The sequence below is a fragment of the Nothoprocta perdicaria genome, unplaced genomic scaffold, assembly GCF_003342845.1.
Source record: "Nothoprocta perdicaria isolate Ctin4 unplaced genomic scaffold, notPer1 scaffold_12, whole genome shotgun sequence".
Classification (NCBI taxonomy): Eukaryota; Metazoa; Chordata; class Aves; order Tinamiformes; family Tinamidae; genus Nothoprocta; species Nothoprocta perdicaria.
In genome coordinates this window covers 5,356,287-5,380,984 of record NW_020454316.1, presented here as the reverse complement: position 1 = coordinate 5,380,984, position 24,698 = coordinate 5,356,287, and the positions used below count along the sequence as shown (strand labels likewise).

The 24,698-nt window shown below is 39.9% G+C and overlaps 1 protein-coding gene across 1 annotated transcript in view; it reads right to left on the bottom strand.

Moving 5' to 3' along the window:
• The window catches only part of PRKAR1B (protein kinase cAMP-dependent type I regulatory subunit beta), an 87,341-nt gene that overhangs the window by 11,328 nt on the left and 51,315 nt on the right, over positions 1-24,698 (bottom strand). The window contains exons 7-9 of the mRNA XM_026053961.1: positions 19,618-19,776; positions 11,120-11,180; positions 7,818-7,939 (exon numbers count right to left, since the gene is read on the bottom strand). Coding sequence (XP_025909746.1) covers positions 7,818-7,939; positions 11,120-11,180; positions 19,618-19,776 — 342 coding nt within the window. The remainder of the gene's footprint in view (positions 1-7,817; positions 7,940-11,119; positions 11,181-19,617; positions 19,777-24,698) is intronic.

Sequence of the window (24,698 nt, the reverse complement as noted above, 5' to 3'; positions counted from 1 at the left end):
AATTCAAGCAGAGCACATATATATGAGGAATGCAGCTACCAATTATTAACACTGGGTTTTGCATCTGTGCGCACCAAACATTCCCCCAGTTTTCCACATATCCGATAGCGGTAAGAGGCCAGGGTGTGTCAGTATTCCCAGCATAAACTTCAATTTTATGGGTTTACAAATCAGATGTTTTAAATTACAGCTGAATGAGACCGAAGACTCCTACACAAGTTGTCATGTCCTAAGTGAACTGGGGAAACATTCATACGGATTTGTTGCAGTGGGCACAGCATGTGCAAAAGAGAGGTTAGGAGAAATTTGAGAGCAGCATTGCTATAGTGCATCCTTCTATTGTTTTTGTTTTACAACCTCAGTCTACCAATATCTTGACGGTACAGAAAAACATTAAAAAGCCCTTCTATACCTCCCAGTGCTGGAAAAAACAATGTGCTCAGTCACAGCGTCCTGCAGCACCTCACTGCTCTGCTGCCATCCAGTCCTGCAGCACTGCTCAAAGCATCATTCCTGAGAAAATTTATTTTACTGCGAGGGACCAGCAGTTCTGGGGCTACTTTCCAGGCGAAGGCAAATCCTTTGAACTGCATAGCCAAAGACACTGCAAGTTTTCCTTTAGCCAATAAATAATCCTGGATTTTTATTATTCGCCAATCTTTGATTTATGAAAGGCTATTATATAAAAACAAGGGAAGAAATAAATAAATGTCTGCCAGTAACACGAATTCAGAATGACTTCCACATAAGCTGCAGCAGAAAATAATATCCAGTATTTTTGAGTAGTAAAATAGAGAGTAAAGATAAAAGGATAGTCAGCTGATTTGTTAGCTTGGGAATGTGGCCATAGGGCTAATATTTCTCCTCTGCCTTAGACACTCTGCAAGCAAAACCACGAAGGCTCAGACTCTCAAGGTGCCTAATTCCCACTGTTTGGGTTTTTTTGTTTGTTTGTTTTTGGTAGGAATTAAGAATTCCATTAATTCTTGTGCCTGTGCTACAGGATGCAACAGGTAACATGGAGGTTGCTCCATGCACCTCATCACACAAGTGCAGGGGGGACAAATTCAGTGAAGATCATAAGCTGCTTGAGACAGGGAGATAAGCACCTCAGAGAAAATGAGGTGGCAAAACGGCTCTATGCTACAATATCACAGGAATAATGACTCTCAAATTATTTGGTCACACATTTACATAAGCCACAAGCATGTGCCAATCGAGGTGAGAATTTTTTTCTGCAGCAAAATGTTGGATGCCTTCACATTGTTTTCCTGCCCATCAGAGTTTTTTAAAAACAGATAGTTAATCTGAATGCTCTCAGAGAAGGATGATGCAACAGGAGATAATTCTATGGACTAAAGATTGAGTCATTATGGGGTTTGATGGCATATTTTTTTAGCTGTACATTTTTAAACTATTAAACATTACCCCTCCTTCTTTGAGATTATAGCAACTCACAGAATTAACATACAGTTGTCCTGGTTTCTGCCACGAAAGAGGCAAGAAATCTGCAAAATTCTCAAACAGACACGATATTTTGGCTAATAAGAAGTTTCACGAAATTGTTTTGGAAATGAACCTCTGAACGCCACTGCTCCCAATTCAGCCTGTGCGAAATTGAGCCAGGCGTCTGCGCTGCAGTGCTTATCAGTGGGGCTGGGGAAAGCAGTAGAAGGAAGGGGGTGGCCAAAAGCTGCAGTGACAGACGGGTCCCACGTCACCGGGTGGGAAGAAGAGGAGAAGCCAGTTGCTTCTTAGGAAACTAGGAAATATAGAGAGATAGATGTGCCTAAGACTGTGTCGAGTAGCCTGACTTAGCACTGAAAACAGTGCGAAGAAGAATATAGTTTCATCAGGAGCTTAATGAAACCTTTTAGTTTTAATTTTAGTTTTAGTACCCTTGACTCAGCAAAACTCTTTACCTCTGTCCCCGTTCAGGATGGCACATAAGCACATGCCTCTCTATATCTTTGACCTCAATTGGATATTATAAATACCAACCCGAACACAGGTGAACTTCGAAGCAGGGCTGGTGGAAATGCTATTGCTTGAGCACACCTCGGTGATACCAAGAAAACCAAACTTACCCTTCCTGTAAGAGCTCTACAGGAAATAATTCCTCTGTGGGCAAAAATAAGCAAAGCAGAGAGCCCTCAGGTCCTGCTGGTTTTGTTTATTAAGGTATTTTTTGTTTATTGGGTATTTAAGGAGTTGCTGTAGACTGCCTTTGACAAACATATTCAGTATCAACAAAATCCAGGTAACACTAGGCAGTTCAGACTGTAGCCTTTGAAACTCCTTTTCTAGACAACATTCATCTTCCTAATTAATAATTAATCACACTGTGTTTTTAAAGAGATTATCAGGTGTGATAGCAGAGTGTGCCTAAGGCAGTGACTTCATTAACCATACGGAAGAAGTTTACTTTGTAGTTCTGCTGCCTGTTGTAGGGGTAGGTGCCAAAGGGGTCTCTCCTGGGTTAGAATGTCAAAGAGCAACAATTTAAAGCAGGAAACAATTGGGCTATTATTTTTCTTCTTTTTACCTTCTTTTCTTTCTTAAGGTGCTTTTAAATCATAAATCTTCAGGTGCTCGTTGTGCAATTCAAGACCCAAATCTACCCACAAAAAGGCTCAATCTTGCAAAGAGCGGGGCACCCTTCCCAGCTACGCCCAGGATCTCTGACGCTGGCCGGAGTTACCATGGAGCAAGGAGTTTACAAACACTGTTCCACCTCGCGGGGCTTTGAAGGGCTCCTGTGCCGAGACGCTCCGCGCGCGCCGAGCACGTCAGCAGCCTCGGAAACACTGATCTCACCTGCAGGACGGTATCTCGAGTACACATGCGACACCCAGCTACTCTCTGTGCATCCTGCCCAGGGCACAGCCAGTTTGCAGCCCTGAAATGCAACATCAAGAGCAGTGGGAAATAACCCCCAGCCAGCACAAGGCTTGTTTGCATGGGATCATCCAAGAAGAGCGCTGCAGAAATGATCGTTACCCATTAATGTGATTCAGTTCTGTCAATCAAGCAGCTCTATACATTAATTTTTGAAGGACTGATGCACCATCAATGGAAATTTTCTGTTATTTTCCAATTTTGCCATTCCCAAATGGTAAAAATGGGGTATTTCATAAATTTTGAAATGAGACTTTTGCTCACCTTCATAAAGTATCATTAAAATTATTTCCACTGATAAGGAATCACCACTGCAAGGAGTGCAGTGTTATGCCCACAAAATAGCAGTGAGTCTGGTAATACAGGAAAATACAGGCACTTTAATACAAACCTACACAATTTAAAACTTCAAAGTTTTTAATTTTCTTTTTCTAATGTGAGACTGCTTGATACAATAGGTCCATTTCGCCTTCAATTTTCTCCTGTGAATTACCTTCTATTTTTAGGCCTTTTATTTTTAGGTTGCTGCATGTTCTTGCTGGGCAGCCAGACCAGATATCAATTGGAAATGTTTTATTTCTCCAGCAGTTTTGTTCCCTTCTCTGTGTGCCACTCAGGCTGTTCTCGGAGGAGATGCAAGGCTAGGGGCGGCACATTGGAAGGCCTGTTATAAACTGCCCTCAGAGGCACCATGTGACTCTGCTCCAAACCTTTTGCTGCTCTCTCCTCCTACCCTGGTGTCCATGCGTCCACACATGCATTTTTCTTATGTCCTGTCTAACTCGGAGGAGCATTAGGGCCATATGGCAGCAGTTCAGCACCCAGGCGGGCACAGCGAGCCCTGAGCGTGCCACTGATATTAAAGGACTCACTGAGTGTATCCAGCAGCATCCCGTGACAATAACTGTGCGCCCTACATGGTGCTCGGCAATGACAAGTAGGTCCAAATGATGTGACATGGGCGAGGGCGGGAGCTGAGAAACCCAGCAGCTTCACGGCTGCAGATCCCGTGTTTCTGGCAGCTGTGCTGGACTGTCTTCGAGGCGCCACGGAGCCAAGTCTGAAGCTGCATTTACAGAATGGTATATAAGCATAACCTCTATTTTTAATACTATTGTTGCTACCTTTTTCAGTAACCTAGACGACAGCAAAAAACTCAGCTCTTCCCAGTTTCACAGCACTGTTATACTAGTTGGACTACTGTTCAAACTGAAGTCAGTGGCAAAGCACTTACTAAACGAGTTGGGAATAGAAACAGCCCCTGTTCAAACAACATTTCAGTTGAAAGGACTTAACATTTTCTAGGATATTTAAGTCTGCAAAGCCTGCATGCCTTTGCAAGCTATCGCTTTAAAATGCTAGCTAAAAATATTTGCTTTATCTGAAGTCAGATGAATAAATCCTCCCTACTGTTGGGTACACAGTGTGGCAGAGTACAATACAACTGCAAATTTATTTGTTAGAAACTGTACATCTGTTATGATTTACGCTTGCCAAAATATAATTCTTTGTGGCAACAATTGTTTCATGGTGCTTAGAGTTTTTCACCTCTGTGCCAGGAATCTCATATGGGATAATTCCATGACCTTGGAATCCAACAGATACATTCCACATCTGTCTAGTCTGGGAAAGCCTGAGCTTGTTGTGTGAAAAGTGTAGTGGGAAAATAAGACCTGGAAATATCTGAAAATACAGAAACTGCAGGGTTACTTCTTTCTTCTCTTTTAATTAACAGTTTGAAGTATATCAAATCAACTTCACAAAAGTGGTTATTTTGTTTTTTTCAAGGACACATGCGCTTTGGATCCTATATGCAAATTAAAAAATGTGGTATAAACATTAAAATAATTGTATCTCTGGGAAAAAAAAAACAGGCTTTAAATACTAAAACTAAATCATCATGAAAAATGAAGCCACAACCTATTGCAAACAAACATCTTGGTGGTGGCTGTGAAGATTTAGGATGGCAGAAAAACTGCAGCTGTTCTAGAATCTCAGGGATATATTTTTGTCACTATATTTTTAACAGAAAATAAACCACACACAGCTTGGTGAGCAGTGGAACTTCCAAAGCCAGGTTTCCTGTGGCTCTTCCCTGTGCACATTTTCTGTTATTCTAATAATTTGGCTGAGCTCATGCTCAGTTCTCTCCAAGGGTACTGGGGTAGTTTCATGCAGAGAGTCTGCATCTCTAATAACCTGCACCCTATTACAATCTGTGCAACACTGGAGGCAGGAGAGAAATGTCAAGAAAAATAGTTTATCCTGGGAAGAAATGGGAAAAGGTGAAGGTGCTTGACAGAAATTGAGATTATATATTGCTCAAGCAACCTAATTGTAAATATCCTTGTTCAAGCTCTCCCTTTCCAAGGAGCTTAATGCTTGCACTTTAGTTTGCAGTTCCTGAGGCTGGCAATACAGTGATGGCACTACATCCTTCTGCAGGACCAATATACCAAGAAAGCACCCCAAAAGCAGGCATACAGAGGAAGGCAGTACTGCAGGCTAACCAAGAATGGGCAATTCATTTAACAAGTGTGCTAACACATGTTAAACTGTGCTAACAATTTTCAAACCATGTGTGAGTCCTTTGAGTCTTAGAGAACTATTTTTTAATAGGGCTCACAAGACCCCACTTGGAACCAGCATTTGTGATGCTCATGATGCCTTCGGGTGCACCAAAGCTGTTTAAGTTGATAACTGATTTTTCTAAGGCATGTCATAAATAAATATCCTTTATAATAAATCAGCATCTTGTCCAAAAATTCTGCTGTAAAGTTTAGTTCTGTACTCTTGGACATAGTGTTCTGGTACTACATGAAATAGTTTCTGTGTATATAGCAGCCAAATAAACTGGCAACATTTGTACAGTGTTTTGGATTATAAGGCCACCAACATCAAAAAATATATGAAAGAAGCGAATGACTTTTCAACATATTGTGACAACAAACCAGCCAAAACTACTTTCAACCAGGATTTGCGAAATAATATGTTCCTGGCTGCTCATATCACCTCTCCTGAAGAAAAATTTAACATCAAAGATGCAAACTCCTGTGAAATTCGGTTTAAAACACAAACCTTGAACTATGTGTGAGCAGGCATAAATACTACTGCTGCATAAAAAAAAAAAATGAGTTCATAGTGGATGTTCGTTCTTTGATGCAGAAGAACATAGGCAATTTCCAAAGCGAGAAATTATGCTAGACTTCTAGTGGAAAGGTGAGGTGGGCAGATTCTTCCTAATTACACAGTATGCAGTGTTAATACTTTTCTACCCACTCAAGTCCTAACAGCTGTTCCTTCAAAAGAGGGAAAATGAAGGCCGTTGGTTATTCTTAAGCAAGCTGCCAATTTTCCACATGGGATTTGATGGCTAAGAAAATCTATTTTTTGTCTGTAGTCTTGAGCTGCTGCAAGGAGTAACGGGACTTTTAGTAATTCTTTCTATCTAAAGAAAAGTTATATTTTCTAAATTCTTCTTATATACTAAAACTCCATACTTAATATCTAGTCTGTTTTTCAAACTTATAAAATAGTTTTTAAGGGTCCTGCCCGTCACATATTTTAAGTTCTGTAAGTGTCTAACTGTGTGATAGGCAGGTGCGGTTCTTTCCACTGACAATCCTGTGAGCATCAGAAGAGAAACTATGTTCATATATCAAATATGTATTTCAGTGCCAGGATCCAACACTCAAGGAGGAAAAAAAGAATGGAATTTTAAGTGTCAGATATTGATTATGAACCAAATTCTGGCTGCCTTAGAGAGAGGCGCCTGTCCAAAAAAATTACAGATAAAGAGAAAGCAAAGGAAAAAAACCTGTTGGCCTGTCAGCCACTTGGAATGGGTTTAGTACAAGCCCTATGTATTGTTTTTATGGGGCACACTTTGGTCACGGCTTGGAACCACAAGAAGTATTCTAAATACATCCACACTTATGTACAACTGTTTCCCAACATTGATCTGATCCACTTGGTCCCTCAGTGAGGGATTCAGTTTATCTAATAGCCCTTGAGCCACCATTACCTTGTTGCTGGTCATGCAATGTGTGGGTTGGGATATGCACTTGAACTGTCACGGTGCACAGCTCAAAAGCCATATGGTGAGCACTCACAGACCTTATATTTGTGTATGAACACTCAGAGCTGGTATTGAAAACCATAAACTCTTAATTCAATATGTATAGATATAATTATACACTAATGCCCCCTTGTTATTCCTACTCTCAGCCCTTTTTATAACTTGTTATATCATTGTGTGTATGTATTTGTGTAAGATGTGGAGGATTCAAATATTTATATCAGAAGAGGGAGGAAAAAACCCATCAGCATCTGTTTGCAGAAGTGAAATGGTGGAACTGAAGTATCAAATAATCTCCTAAAAGATGTCATTATATTCAACTGCCTGACAGATCTGTCTGCCTGTGTGAGAGTAAACAAGAATATGGCGCAGTCATTTGGACTGAGTTTAAGGCCAAACAAAGGAACAAACGACCCATTTTTAGACCAGGTCTCCTGCTACAGTCTACAAGTGTTCACTTGTGATGTTCCCTGTAAGTGCCTTTGGGAACAATGATCAATGCATTGCGTGGCTGGCCAGCCTCGTTAAACATATTGGCTATTTGGAGCAAAAATATCTCAGGGAGAAAACAAACCTTCACACAGCAGATAGATGAGACACACTTTGAACTTCCTGAATGTTTTCAAATATCCTGGAAATCAGGCATTATCCCACTTACTTCATATGCTTCCATAGGACTGGGGTCTGACTTCATTTGAATTTTGAGTAATTGTCTTTACTTGAGTGAATTAGGACATATTTATTGTGAGATGAAAAAAATTAAACAGAGGCAAAATTATATTAATACAAACCCTTGATTTTTACCAGGAAAAGATGTGGTTTACCATGAAGCTATGCTTACCTCTGTAATAATGAAAAAGTCATCACCAGGCTCTCCCTGCACCACGATTTTTTCTCCATCTTCAAACTGGACAGGTTCCAGTGCATCAGCCACTGTCAGACGCTCCCATTTGTCCAGGGACTCTAAAATGTTGAAGATCATAAAACATTATTATAAAAAGACCCTAGCTTTGGCTGAAGATTCAAAATTAAGCTGACAGCTCTGATATGCCTGGTTCTGTCATAAAAGAAACATTTCTTTCATCTGAGCATTTTGCACGAACCGCCAGTTGCGAAAGATGGGTGTATTTATTCATTCTGTCTTAGAACTTGTAATCTTTGGACAGGAAAAGTTGGCTACAGTTTCCTAACTCTGTGATCTCTCATGACCTAATGCTGCAGTGAGTTAGAGCAGCCTAGAAGCTGTATACATATATTTTATATATATGCATATATATAAAAAATATATTGGTAATGAGGGAGCCCTGAGAGGGACACCTCTCACCACATCCCACACCCGCTGTCAGAAAAAGGCCTATTCTGTTTTTGTCAGTTATTCTCAGCCTGTTCAACATGCAGCAGAGAGGTTCCCATTGCAAGAAAACTCTTTAGTCAAAAGTTGAAATCACTCAGCGCTGAAGGCAATTGGACCAAAGTCTTAACATCTTAAACATGGCTTTATGAAGTGGTACCTCTGTTTCATTCATAATTTAGACCCACAGAACTGCACACCAAGTGCAAGAGCTGTTTTTATTCTCCATTTAGACAGAAAGTGTTGCAAAACTTCTCTCCTTTTATGAGATTAGACTCAATGAAGCAAATGCTTTAGGAGTTACTAGCAGAAACAGATAACACAATGACACTGCCTTGTGCCATTCTGCCCTAAGAAGTTGGACTAAAAATTCATGTAGTGCTCTGCAGAATCCAACTTATCATATTAGGAACTACTGAGCAACTGTAGGTCAAGAGACTGCTGACCCCAGGACTGCATTTGGCCTGTTCTCTTCAACTCAGTTTTTCTCTTCTTGTTCCAAAACAGTGCTTAGAAGCATTGTAAGGAGGTGAAAGGATTGTTATTTAAAATTTAAAATGGCTTTTGGCTGAACTCTGAAGTGTGCACTGGATCTAACAAAACCAGATCAAAGTGATCAATGTCCTAAAGGGAAGTTGCGTGACACAAATACATCTTCCTATTCTTATGCCATTTTCTGTTGCTTTCTGAAAAATAATTTTTCTAATACTTTCTCACCTGAAGTCACTAATGCACTTTCCTGGTACATCTGTGGTCTTTGTTGCAGGAACTTTTATATCAAGTACCAACTCCGTAAGAAAAATATTATAAATGCAACATTCAAAAAAGTGCACTTTTTGTCTAAAAATATGCATACAACTTCTATAAAGACAAGAACAGACTTTAAAAAATAACCTGGTAACTAACAATGAAAAGAAAGAGTTTCTTTAACTTCTTCAGCTGGCTTTGTGAAAAATGCTAAGCTAATTCTTGCACTAGTCATGAAGTGTCTCTCTTGTCTATAGGAATGGTACCACCTCAAATATATTGGTTAATAGTCCTTGCAAACAAAGCATTAGTAAGAAGATGATAAAATTCTTGAAAGTTTTAGTTGCAGAATTAATATCAAACTTCAAATAAAGTAGATCCTATGCAATTTTTGTAATTTTTGGATTGCACATATTGATTCACAACTTTACATTTAACTATACACCAAAGATTTTAAAGATTTTTTTTTTTCATATCTTGTTAGATACACTGTAAGCAGCTACTGAAATCCAAAAAAAATCCTTACTTTTAAAAATATCATTCTTACAATTTTATAGCTAATTACAGACTTTCAGCAGGTCTAAGAAAAAATATATAAGAAACAGGTAGAGGTTTATTCATCAAAAATCACCAAGTTTTGACCACATTATGGTATGAAATTAAGCTAATTTCTCAGTATGGCATTGATATCTCTAAAATATCTTTCATTTAGCCATCTGTAATCTACTATTAAGTTATGTGAAATAGATCTTTAAACATTCCACCTAAATTCTCAGTGTCCCTGAAATGATGCATTCTATTGTTTTCTGCATTTAAAAAAGGCTCAAACCTGAAGTCTTTATTCAGTTTTTACTGAGATGAAAACCCACACTATAAACTGGGATATAATTACGTTGCAAACCACATGTTTAAGGAAGCTCATCTCTGAATAACCTTTCTACTCCGAAATTGTTTTGAGATGTCTCATTGTTGTAATTGCTTCTTATTAGAGCAGGTGCACAGATCCTTTTTTTCTTTAAATACTCGTTGTAATTTGGTATAATTTGTGCTCTTAGTTTAGGAAGATTTAAATTGAGCCTAAAAGACAGCATTCAAATGATGAAAAAATCATTATTAAATGAGCAACATACTTGACCTTACTTTTAGCATACAAATCTAATTGAAAATTTCATGCACATCTTTTCTCAGAAGGTCAAGTACATTTTCACTAAGGCTCCCTCGTTTTTATATTTGAGGCACATAAGCTCAAATGCTAGAAAAATTCTAAAAAAAATGTTTGAAATAGAAATATAAAAACTTAATTATGTAGCAAATTAATCCTTAACAAATAGCCCAAGCAGAAACATGATGTGTTTCCTACAGAATCAACATTTAATTGTACTGGCTAACACGGTCCTCCTTATTAGAAGTTTTTGTTCTCCTAATGGTGATTGATTGGTAAGGCATTATGGGTTTGTTGTTTTTCCTACTGAAGGCCATCAAGAACATGTCCAGATTTTGTGGCTATCACATTAATCAAAGGGAAACAAAATCTAAGGACAAGAAGCTAAACAGATGTTTTAAGAATATGAGACAGGGCTGTAAAAGACACAGGAGAAAAAAAAACAGTCCATTTTGATTTGTAGAGTTAGTTTGTTTAACACACATAAATACAGTATTCTTGCAGGAAAAAGCTTCTCACTGTCACCTGGGAGGATGTAACTGGATTTTGTGACATATTCATATCACCATATTCTATTCTATTCTACCCATACATGATTTTTGCTCAGCATCAGCCAGTTACTGCATACCTGCATACTTGTGCATGCCTGCTTAGATACTTTAGGAAAAAACTGCCCTTTAAATAAAGGTACATTCCAAGTTGAGGAAGAGGAAAAACAAGCCCCCCAAAAGGACCCTTCATGCTCTCCTTCCTTAGCAAATGATACAACTGTGAGATCTCCTGTTTGACCACTGCTGCTTTCATCACCCCATCAAAGGCCAAAAATCATCCAGCCAACATGTATGACAGAGGAACTAACACGTAAGTCCAAAGGGCAACTGACCTAGAATGGAGACCTTGCTCAGGAATTCTTCATACATTTTCCGCTTCCTCAGTGTGCTGCCCTGTTATTAAAGGAGAGAGAGAAAGAAGGTAGAACATTACGCAAAGTATTTTTGTGATTTGTTCCTACAGCTGCTCTCTTTTTTTCCCCCTCCCCTTCCTGATCTTGAGCATAGCCAGAATAAACAGCCTAAGGCAAATGTTTCCCCATAAAATGTCTGGGCAAGTTGTATTTGTGATAAGCAGCGGCAGAGGGAATCAAATTCAATCCCGGTGCAATTTCACTGACTTCACCGGTGTTACTGGACACCAAGGATGAATTGGGCCCATTATTTACAGACACTCATTTCTAAGCCAGAGCTTCATCAATTAACTGTTTAGCTAATTCAATATATATTCTGTTACCATTGAGGCCCTACCAGAAGGGAATTTACCATTACAAAGTGCCCCTCATGGATCCCATTCCTTTAGATTTAAATCCCCTTAATGCTAAGAATGTTTGTGTGCGTGCAAATGTTTATTTATGTATGTATTGTTACTGCTAAGCAACCCATCTGTATTATTATTTTAACAAGATTTAAGCAATTTGGAGCAAACAATCCACCAACATGTAACGATGCTCCTAGTCTAGGAAGCCCTTTTGAGCAATATACACGTGAGAGGACATACGTCGTACGCTTGCATTGTGTTTGATGTCTACAGAAAGACATCCTCAAGAGGAGGCTTTCAGGGAGATTTAGTGATGAATTTACCAATTGCTAAATAATTGATCCCTAACCTCCTTGGGGCTCCAAAGAGGGATTCCCGGGGTCCCTGCTGCTCCCACGGGGTTCATGCCACGGGGGGACGTGGCAGCCCGCGGCATTTCTGCCTGCGGAGACCCTGCCCAAGGTCGCCCGGCGCCTGCTAGTCACGTTTGCAAAGTGGGAGTGTGGCTGAACGACGAAACATCCATCTTCTGAAGAAAAGAGGAATGAGGATGACGTTTACTCATAGCCCAGGCAGACAAGACATAAGCAAATGTTAGTGCTTGCTATAGGAAAAAAAAAAGTGCTTCTCTCTTCCTCCTTTCCCAAGTGAATGTTAAGTGCCTGCGGCAGAGACAGGACGGAGGGACATAATGAGGGGAAGGAGAAAATGCATGTGGCCCAGGCAGGGAAGGCTGGAAGTATAGAAGCAGAAAAGGCCACCGCATCCAGGTTGGGATTACAAAAATGGGAAAGGCCATTGCATCCAGGTGCAGGGACAGAAGAGGCAAACAATGTCCCTCTTCCCATGTGCGCTCGTCAGGTGGGGCCTCACCCAGTGACCACCAAAGAAACGGGGCTCTATGCACCAAATTCAGCAGCACCAGCAGAGGCTGCAAGGGGCTCTCCTGTGGGCACTGCCACCGTTTTGCTCTCTCTGCTCCCAAACAGCCCCCGAAGGCGCCGCGGGTCCCGGCTGCCTCCGCTCCCCCTCGGCAATCCCGCGCGGCGGGGACACCTCTCCTCGCAGCGATAGCATCGCTCACCCCCGCCTGACCTCGCCGTCTGACAAACCGGCCTCTCCACCTCGGAGGCCCTGGGAGCATTTGAAACGCCAGAAAGGAAAAATGAACTTCAAACGGAGGAGGCTCCGCGCGCCGCGCCAAATCCTGACAGCTCCCCCGGAGACAAGGGATGGAAACGTGGGCCCGGCGCCGCCGCTGCTCCCCTCCCTGCATCCCGAGGTGGGAACCAGACTGGCCAAATTGAGAGCTGTGGAAAACCAGAGTGGTGGTTTAGTTTGGTGGGCTGGGACATCCAGGGACAGATGTGGAAAATGCTTTTGAAATGACTGTGGACACAGATGAATTTTAAGAAGCAGTAATCAGCTGCCGTAAGTGTGGCCTGACCACAGCTTGGAGTATTTAGAGAAGCAGGCGAGAGCCGGGAAGGTTGGAATCCCGGCTGGCCCCGAGAGCTGGAGAGCGGCACTTCCCGTAGGACAACAGTTGTGCCTTAGCCCCCGGCTGCACAAGGTCAGTGCCGGGCTCCAGAATTCACGGCCGAGACCAGCACACAGGCTAAGCTTAAGTTGGAAGGATCAATTAAATGTGTTGTTAGCACTAAATGCATTGTGGTAGCACCTAGAACCTTAGCTATGGTTGGGACTCCACTTGGTATACCCCTCTGGCACAACTGGATCCCACTGGATCCCATTCTTTTTCCCCAAAAAGGAAGCGTTTGGATCACCCTCCCACACTTATGAGGCCCACAGCATTGCTTTGTTCTCATCTTAGTGCATTTTCCTGCTATCACTATCACATGGAGAAGCCATTTCGAAAGAACTCTGCTCTAATACAAGCTAAAAAACTCAGCAGAAAGCTCACAAACAACCTAAGCATGTTTTTATTTCCAGCAGCATTAATGACCTTGTCTCCACATGAAACACAGGGAGAGAGCACATTTTGAGCAGCCTAATACCCCCTCCTGTATGTTTGATGTCACCTTGGACTCCAAAGCCCTGATTCACTCTTTATTGCCTCCTTGTTAGGTCTATGCACCTCACCCAAATGGTAGAGGCAACAAGTACAAAGGGTATCACAGTCTCCTGTACTGCCCTTCAAGTCATTTCCACAGAAGGGCCAACCAGCACGCTCAGTGGGACACGTGTTAGGTCTGATCTTACATAATATCTTCATGAATTGTCTGGAGGCCGCAACACATCAGACAGTAATGAAATCTGCAGACTGGGAGATACTAGGGAAGTTTTCCAGGACAGGAAAATAACAAAAAAGGATCTAGAGACATTAGAAGTGGAAGCAGAAAATAACAAAACGAGCTTCTGTTTGGAAAATACAGCTAAGAGACATAAAGGGGAAAAAGAAACCCAAAATACCGAAGCATAGATATTTAATGAAAGGAACACTGGAAAGTTGCAAAGCTGAAGAGATTTGCAGGCCGTAGGTGAAACCTACAGCACATCCTGCTGCATATAGAATATAGCCAGCAAAATTTGATCTGTATCCTGAAAGACATCACCAGAGAGTGAAGATCAGAGGCCTCATCTCCATGGCCATGGCCATGGCTTTGACCTCTCTGCTTGGGTAACTCATTTCCAGAAAAATGCTCCAAAACTGCACAGAGCCTGAAGATCTGCTCAAAGAGTTTGGGAGAGCTGCTAAGGAAGGAGCAAAGCAATTTCCAATTACAGAATATAGCTCAGCACTGGGATGCTACATATGGCATGTTCATAGCTAGTGTGATTGGTGGTGAACGCTTTAAGAAGACAGTGATAATCACTTAAGATATACGACAGAAGGAAAGGATAACTTAGTATAGCATAACCTGACATAAATATAAGGGTATAGTTAGAGTAATAATCAGAGTATAAGGGGAAATTTAAGAACATGCAATTTAAGATGAACATCAAAAAAGTTTTCTCAACTTCAGATTTGTTCTCTTGAAGAAGTTCCCCAAGGGAAGCAATAGAAATCTTGCTGCTTGAACCATATAAAAACAATAGTAAATGTACAAGAATAATTTTGCATTGGCAGGGCTCTTGATGGCATGTTCTAAAAAGTCTTTATTATTTCTGCTTTTTGTAACCTATTAATATCTCCTTATTTCAATTGTCTCTGCTTCTCCTCTTCCCAGCTGCCTTTGTTCACCTTCTTGCCAATTCTGAGCTGTCATGCACCAGCTCATCTTCTTAAAGATAGTGGTTCCAATTAACAATGAATAGTCATTAACATGAGAAGTCATTAAATCCTGAACCACAATGCTCCTCCTCAAAAGGCTAAGCCATTTGTTTGCCAAATCCACCCAGAAAAGTCATTTTTTAGAAGCACTTAAAATGTGGCAAGCCCTAAACTTAGCTTAAGTAAAGGCTGTGAAATCTGAATGTCACTGAGCTTATATCAGGTCTTGCTGAATCTTTCTTTTTTTCTGAGAGTTTAGAAGAGTGCATCCATCTTCCAACTGTTCCTTGCTCATTTCCTCCATTTCCTTCCACTCTTTCTTCCCACTCCTCCAGTCTGGTCTCTCTTCCCTTTGCTCTGCCCCTCCAACCCTCCTACTGTCTTCTTTCCCGCTCCCTTTTTTTGGCTGTCCAGATGGGCTGCCCAAGTAGATCGGGTCTTTCCTAGAAATCCCCGCCTTTGCTAAGAAGCCAAACAAATGGCCACCGAAAGGCAAAGCCTGGCTCAAGTTTCAAATAAAAGAGTTATGCTGGCAGGTATGCAGCTGGCAGGAAGCGCCGGAAAGGCCTTCTGGACGGCTCCAGCTCCCTTTAATCCCTGGGTAAACCCGATATTGAATGATGCCTTGTATGTACATTCTTACGGGAGCATGAAAAAGAAGAGAGTCACTCAAACAATGTGTACTGGTCCCATGAAAACAAAATTCCCTGCAAGACCCCGGTGCTATATTGCGCAGATGTGAGTCGGAATGCAGATTTGCTTTGAGTTTTGGCTACCAAGCAATCTATGATCTATGGAAGCATGAAGTCCTTCACTTGCTTGCGTGGTGAAAAGCACTTGTTAAAGAACCTGTTCTCCCATTCATAGCTGGGAAAAGAAACCAAAAAAAAAAAAAAAAAAAAGCCAAAATAGTATAAAGAAAATCAGACATAACAGTAGGGAGTGACTAATCTAGATTAGTTATTATTTATATCCAATAATACAATCGACTTGTTAAGAGCAAAGCTGGCCTGTTGTGCTTCATACTGAGCACATCAGTTAAGGTCCTGGAAGAGAAGTCATAGCTGTGTAAATCCTATCAAAGGTGGGAAGGTAAACGTGACAAAACTGCTAATGCTCGATGTCATACAGTCAAAAAGTCTGTATCTAATGTGCAGCTACCCTTTTAGGCCAGGTATCTTGGACCGTGGAACTAGATGGTAGCAAAATTGTCCTGAATCAGGCCTTCTTACAGAAGAAATTACGAGAAATTAATACATCAAATTTCCTCAGTCTGGGAACTGAACTGTCTGGGGGATCGATTTGATGTTGGGATACAGACATTTGCTTCTCTGGTATTTGTGGTATTTGCTATATTTAGAATACAAATATTGTACTACCCTGGGATGTTCCCCGCTCCGCGATGCTCTTGAATCCCAGTTGCACTGGAGACAGAGCAACATTTTTAACAACTGAACTACATGAGAATCCTATGACAGAATCCCCTTCTCATCTCACTCAGGAGACTGTAAGGAAATAAATACAACATACGTACATATATAAGTGTTTGTGTTTGTGTACGCACATATACACACAACAAAAAACATTGCAATAGCAAGAAACATGCAACACAGGACAGAGAATTCTATGAGACAAATAGCACACATGTGGTTAGATAATTTGTGAGTATACTGAGGGGGGAACATGTTGAAGGAATTGTAGTGGCTTTTTTATTGCATCTAGTGCAACAATTCCATGCATTTTCTCTGCAAATCTTAACAAAAAGAACGAGCCCAATGTTCACAATCATTACAGCTGCTAAAACAAACTTGAGTATCACCCTCAAGTCATTAGTGTAGCTAAGCAGAGACAATGAGACATGAAGAAATAAATCTGTTTTAACAAACTTCTTTTGAGACAGGCTAAAGTAATAAATGGATGACAAGTGTAACTAAAAGCCAGCAGGATCTTTTTGCATGAAGCTTTGTCCATCCAAGAAAGGGAAGACCCAAATTCCCAAGCCTTCTGAAATACATTTTATTCATACCATAATAAACCAGGTGGTATGACATGTATGGCACAACAAAACATGCAGGCAGAGAAAAAGGCATGAGGCAGAATTAAATGCTTGAACTGACTAAATGTAAAGTAAAGAACTTTGAAATGAGAAGGAGAAATGAGGTACAGAGTCAAGTGCCTAATGACAGGATAAAATCTTTTTGGCAACTCTGGATCTGAAGATATCATTTGCTAAGAAATAGTTACAACTTGAATAAAATTTCAACACTAGGCTGCGAAAATATGGAGCTGGTCATGGCCAGGAAGGAATGCAGACAAAAGAAAATCCAACCACTGGTTATGGAGCAGCTTAATCTTGCTAAAGAAAGAAAACATATCTTTGGAGAAAAATGTCATTGATCCCTTGGATAAAAATATTTGCAAACAGGAAATCAAAAAAGCCCTGCTCCCTCTCAGTTTTAAAATCATCTTAATGATATATTTCAAAAGATATCCTAAAAAGCACTACCTCTCATTTCAAGGCGGAAGTATTCCTACATCCAAAATATCCAGCAGCTTTCTGGAAGCATAAGGTTTGCATAAAGCAAAACCAGTCACGTAATGTTAGAGATACTTTCAAGTATGAAACACAGTCCCTAAAACATAACTAACTCCTGGGCTTGCCAGAGGGTGCAGAGTAACTGTAACCTGCTCTCATATACATGCACAGAGCTGGGGGTCTCATTTCACTTAAAGCCAAGGGACTGCTCACACTGCACTTCTACAAATACATAAAAGGATGACAGAATCAGCATCATTTGGATGAGTAAATCACAGCCACAATGGACAAAACGGAACATTTCTGTACTTGAAGCAGCTAACTTCCCATGCTACCTGCAATATTTCCTATCCAAGTACTGGGAATAGTAAAATTACATTGAGTAGGTACCTAGTGAAATGCAGTTTTAGTGTAGTGCATTTCATCAATTTTTATTGACTCAAAAAATACAATACATTATATTCAATTTGTACACGTGGATAAAGCTAGTATTAAAAAGAACAGCCTTTCCAACTTGAGATTCTAGGCCCTTATAGTCAAATCCTGTCTCTTCACTAAATACTCATCTTCTGAAGGCTGCGATTAGATGATGATGGATGCATGACCAAACCCAAACAGCTCACAAGCTTGAATGATGCTAGGTACCACTAATTTCATCAGTGCTGAAAGCAAAATTACCTCAAGGCTAGAAGGACTGTGAATCTGTCCCTTCTATTCTTTAGAAGCAAGATTAAAGGCAGCCATAAGAAGCTATTCTTAAAAAGCCAATAAATACGTGACTTGTCCTGACATTTATTTCCCTCCTGCATTCCTTCTTTATACCCTTGAGTCTTCCTTGCAGTATGTAGTTTGATCGCACCAGTTATCCTAAACTCTTCTCCCTCGTCTCCATGTAGAACGTGGGACTAAGGAGCAATGTGAGCTTCATAAATCTGCTGGGAAATTCTCCTGCCTCATGAGTTGGAAGTATCTTACAGAAACATTTCAATTACTAATACTTGCTTTCCCTTCACTGGGAAGCATTCAGAAACTGTTCATCCTGCTTAAACATGAAAAAGAAAACATCCTGCTTCTCATTATTATACTGAATCTTCCAGGATAAAGGATATTTCCATCAGACATGCTCTCCTAGACTCAGCGTGATATTCATTTTTGAAACAGAGAACTCAGAGAACTCTGTCTATGAAATACAGAGTGAAAAACAGAAGCAGACATCCAACAGTCACCAGAGAGTATAAATCAATCAACAATATAACAAATTATTATTATGTATTTACATATATAATATTTACGTGCTGTCACATAAAAACTAATTATTCAAATATTAAATCTACTCAAACTTTTTGCTATTTTTTCTATTTTCCATGATATCAGTGAATCTATGTACAATCTCAAAACACACATTCCCTCACTATGCTGAAAAATAATATCGTTTCCTTCAGGTCTGAATGAAACAATGCAGCTTTCAGAGTCAACTCCTACTGAGAAAGAAACTTTAAATAAAGCTATCTGTCTGTAAATTATCAAGAAGAAAGAAATACTTTATGGAGAAGGAAAAGATATGCACAATGACATCAGAAACAAGCAGTCGTAAAAAATTTTAAAAAAAGAGTTAAGACATTGCTAAAGTTAATTATCTGCCAAAGCTTCCATTATAAACCCACTACTCAAGAACTGACAGCAAATCCATAGCCTAGCACACACTGCAGATGCCCAGAGGGTCTGTCAGGCTTTACTGCAGAGGTTGAGGTATTGGAAAGGAATGGAGCTGTGAGTTGTTAGCAAAACTTCTGTGCAGCTCTCTCTGCATCCTCTTAGATTCATGCTCCCCAGCAAGAGATGGCATGTATAGTCCCACTGAGACTTATTTTAGCAGGCCACAATTTCCCTGGTATCACCTGCCCAGAAGAGCTCACAGCACCAATACAAAGATCACAGAGGCAGGAGTAGTGCTGAGTTCAGAAATTCTCAGTAAGGAGAGCATGTGCATTAGCTCTAATGGGTCATGGAGGCCTCCTGAAATTTTCATACTTCTCTTATTGATAAATAATAATTATTGTTACTCAAGGTGCTTTGGCACCTTTCTACTGTATCTTATCACCTTCTACTTTACTTTATTTAGCACAATTTCAGAATGTTATGGTCAAGTACTCTCTATTTATTTAGAAACACAGACTGCAGAGCTTTTTATCATCAATGTCATTTGGACACAGGCTAGAAGTTTGATGCACAGTTCTGGCACTATGAAAGAAACTAGAAAATGCCAGTTCTCCAAGCAAGTCATTCTCCATACACTTACCATTAAAATGCGTCTGTAGCTGTCTCTGTCGATGCCCCAAAGTTTGAGATCTGTCTTGGCCTTGACTGTAGCAGCCCTGGGTGTTCCATAAATCAGGGCGAGTTCCCCAAAGCTGCCTCCTTCTCCAATGCTGGTGACCCATTCTCCATTGACATAAACCTAATGCACAAAACGGGGAGAGAAGCAAAAACAGTTTGGCAACTCCTCCTACTGACAGTTACCTAAAAGGCTGTTAGCAATTTCCTTTCTAATAGTCAATGCTGGAGACACAGGAAGAAAATAATAAGTTTCCTCAGTCAGCCACAAAAGAGGGCAACAACCTGCTTTGTGGACTGAATTTCAAGTCATCTTGCTTCAGTACAATGACTGTATTTACTCGCTGAATTTTCAGCTCCTGTGGTTAACTGGCATCAAGTTTTCCTTCTGGTGTTCAAGGCTCAGACAATGGACAAGCAGAACTGCCACAACTGGTGCCTTTTTATTAACACTGTCAGACTTAAAAGGGAGGAGATTTGTTGAAATGTGTAATAAGGTTTGGTGAAAAATACTATAATTATGGCTATAGCCATAAAATAAACAAAACAGGGAGATATCTTCCAAAAAGGAACATCTTTTTCTGCTTTAAGTCAGTACCTCCAACAGCCACTTAAGGATAACTATTAAAATTTCTCTCTGCCTGAGTGAAGAATACTAAGTGCTTTGGATTTGAGAAGCTATACACAGCATTATCCTTTGTATTTAACTCATTCAGCAGTTGTATATAACTTAGGAAACAATATTTGCCGCAAAGCCTTTTTAGATAAGGTATCTTCCCAAATCCTGGGATGGATTTATACAGCTATTCACAGCATTTCTCCTGCATGCCATATAATTTAAGTTGAAGTCTTACACTTTTGTGCTACGTAAAACCATCATTGCAGAAAGGGGGACTTGTGCAGGTGCTTTCCATTGGGCAATTTTCCTCTCTATTCACTGGCAATACAGCTTATGAGACATAATAGCATATTCTAAGACCAGTACGGATTGTGTATTATGCAGCTTGCTTGTAGCCTTGCTGCTACAAACCTACACAATAAACCCTTCTCATTCTGTTAATGTGTCAGTGAGTTTAGAGAGTAGGAAAGGCTGTGTGCATTTATCCAGCGCAGAATGTATCCCAATGTGTAACAGACCAAAAACAACAGTAATCCACCAGAATGAATTTCATTTGTTGGGCAGTTAGTGAATAGAAATGTAAAGAAAACTTCAGGTACTCTCAACTCAAGCAGGAAACCATGGCAAAAGAAGAGGTCATAACCTACCACCAATTACTGAGTAACAGACCCTCCGTTTTTATAAATATATAAACTAAGGCTAATCTTAAGCTAGGCATGAGAAAAGTTGTTGACCAAAACAAAAGACCTGGGGTCAAAATTCACAGAAGTGTCAGTATTCATTTCACTTTTGCCTTCATTTTATGATGAAAAAGCATGTTATGCTGAAAAAGCATGTTATAAGCTACAACCGAAATCAATCCCAATTTACCTTCCCAATATCCAATTAAGCTCCAGTCCCACTCCTGCTGAGCTCAGTGAAAAGTTGGTTCAGTAGGAGCTAGATGAGGCCATGGACCAGTTCAGCTTATCAGGAGACCTCTGGGATTTGTGTAACAGCTGAAAAGGAGCAGTATTAGCATTACTGCTCAACTACAAACCAGCTTATGGATCTTCTTGTTCCTGGAGTGTCTGAGGATCAAAAGGCTGAAATAATGGGTAAAAATAAATCAAAATAGGCAGCTTTTGTGTTTATGAGCACAGTATTTGATATTGAATAAGAAGTAGTATGGTAAAATGACTCACTGAAGCAAGAGCTACTTCATTAAGGGATATAAAGCGGAGTTTCAATTGTAAGTGGGGAAGCAAACTCATTCCAATACTTTTTTTTTTTTTTTAAGCAATATGGTAATATTCTTTGTTAAAATAGTTTTATGACTGCTGCTCAGAGAGAGGAATTAAGCTGGTGAAACTCAAGGTAGAGCAAATAAAGGGCAGACATTTATTGCTGCATGGTTGTTATAAAGAGAGGTTACTACTGATCTGCTCCAAGATGTCTTTATTTTTACTATCTCACCTCACAAGACTCCCCCAAACATGTTTGACATGTAGCCTGTAAACAGTTTATGCAAATGCTCCTTCTCCCACCCCAGGTGTGTCAGGTTTAAAATTCTCTGAAGTGAAATCAAATTGTTGATGTGACAGTCCTTGGAGGCAGCATTCACTGCCCCAATAAAAATGCCATTTAAAATATCAATCTCCAAAAGACCAAAAAAAAAAAAAAAAAAAAAAAGCTATTCTTAGGTTAAGAGGAAAGCCATTGTATTTTGTTCTCTGGAATGACCCAAGTCAACAACAAACTTTTGTCTCCATGATGATGTTAAATTGCATTGATGATATATTGCATTCTGCCCTTTAGCGAAGAGTTCAGTCTCACTGTGATTTGTTTTAAAACTTTTTTTTTTTTTTAAAAGAGAATGGAAAGTATCTCCAGGTGTGGGAAGCAAAGCTATTTTAATCTAAGAGCAGCTTATAAAAACCAATGTTACATGTTAGCAGCTTGGAAGATCTCCTTCTTTAGCCCCCAAAATGCTGGGCTTGGCTTGTGCAGTTTTAGCACCCATGAACTGTAACCAAAGTTGCCAATATACAAGTGTTTTATTCCTGGTTGTGACTTGAACTGCTGATCACAGCTGCACGATACCTGGATCCCTCTTCTTTTATAAAGCTGCCAATCCCCAAATCCAAAGAATAAAGCAACCAGAACCTGCTACTTTCCACAGACCAGAAGTATTCTAGATTTCCATTGTCTTCCATCATTTAGTACGAGCCCTGCATTTTTTGTGGGCTTAAAAATCACACAACTTTGTTCACGTTGTTATTTTTTCAAGGCGGCAAGTGGGAAAAATCTACAGACATCAGCAATTCCTTTCTTCAAAGGCTGTGATATACATATGTGCTAATTGTGAGAGAAAATGCAATGAGTCACCCAGTGCTCAATGCACTAGGAATGTGCCTTGGCCTCATTCATCTTCATGTTGTCTAGAGAAGCAAAATGTAATCTTACCATTAACAGTAATATATTAATTTAGTTTGCAAGCAGGATATGATCATAAAACTGTGAGTTTCATAGGAATGAATTTACTTTTACTACTGAGTCTTTAATTTTGTATTGCTGTTTTCAAGTTAACTTTCAGCATTTTTTGCTGCCACTTTGTGATGTACACAGACAATATAATTTGTTCCAGGCATTGCAACTTTCAGATCTTAAATCTCCTCGTTCCCTGGGATCTGTTTGTAGCAATTTGTGATTTGTGTCTTGTCAAGTCTTAATATTTGCTCTCCCAAAATGAAGATGAGATCCATTTCTTCTTGGAAAAATAAGCAAGTCTTAGATATGAAAGGTATTTATCTGTGGGTAACTTTCTCAAATACAGTCAGTATTTTCATAATATAAACTTGTATCTTGTATTGAGAATCCTTAAAAATCCTAGTATGAAAAAAAGATTTAAAATTTCCATTTAAAATTTCCAAAAGCATCCTTCTGAAATTAGGAAGCTATCAACCAGGAAGAAATTAATAATGGGGGAATTCAAACAAAAAGTTACCTATGGAAACTAACAGTGAACACTAAAATGTAATTAGTTTCAAAATCCAGCATTATTCTCACATAAGCCACTACATAATATTTATTTTGTTTATATAATCTAGACAATCTGTATATACAATTAAGGGCTTCAAAGAGGTTTGACCTACAATCAGAGGATAATCTCTTCTCCACAAAATTGACTTATAGCTCCAAATATAACTCAATACAGTAAACACATAAGTTATTTAAGAGAAAAAATCCTGAAAAGTTTTAATTTTGATTTTCAGTACTCTATATTTTGGTTGCTATTGTTTTATAAGAAGGAAATCTGAAAATGTCTGCAGAAATAGGTGCTGTGATATTAAATAGAATAGGGAGTTTCTGAGCCTAAAAAAAAAAAAGGCTATTTTAAAAGGATGGTGGACACTCCTTTTCAAAGTAAAAAATGTGAGGTTAAAAGATTAAAATAATAAACAGGAAGTTATTTTTATATTTAGAAATATGGATTAGAGATTTTTGCAAGACACATACTTTAGCAGGTACTTTCAACATCTTTACTGGAAACTATAATTTAAGCTTTGCCAGATACTTTTTGGCATCCATTCCCATTTCTCTAAGCAGAAAAGCTTCCGGTAGGCAATTGACCTCTGAGCTATAAAACCTCAAGCCATGATCTACCTAGTATAAACTTTACCCACATGCTGGAGATTCTCCTCCAGCAAGCGATGATCTGTTATGGTGCTGCCCTGAAGCAGTGAAGGAGGAAGAAGACTGGAACTGACAGTGCCTTAAGCTCCCTTCCAGGCCCATGCTTGGCCAAGGACTGAACCATACGTGGCGTGTGGTAGCCAACGTGTGTGAGGAACAACCTCAGGTTGCTCTCAGACCTACCTCTTGCTGATGTCCTCCTTACTAACAGTGTCCTGGGGAGTCAGGCCCAGTAGGAGGGTCAGGGCTTGCTCCTCTCTCAGCTGAGGGGCCACACAAGGCAGGTGACAAGCTGCCCTAAAGGGAGTCTCTGAAAATAACAGCCCACAGTCTAGAACCCCTTTTCTTGGCCAGCTCCTGCAGCTTCTGCTTTCTTTAAGGACACTTCAGTTTCTTTAAAGCCAGGTAAAATGGTTCCCAGCACCTCTATGGATGTCCGTCCACCCAGACTGACTTCCCCCCTCAGTTGCTGTATGCTTGCAAATCATCGTGCTGGTCAGAGCAAGGGATATTAAAAATCTGTCCTTTTCATACAAAAATCTGTGCTTTTCTCCCTTAGCCTGGGGTTCATGGTGAGCTGGGCAGTGCTTGTCAAGCGAGTGGTGTTGTATCTTACTGGCTGTCTGCCGTAGTAACTGGTAAATGTACTTTATATTATGGATGTACTAAAAGTGCTTATTCATACCCTAACCAAGTGAGAATGCTGAAGATAAAATGTTATCATAGTTAAGAATATGTTATTGAACTGTACT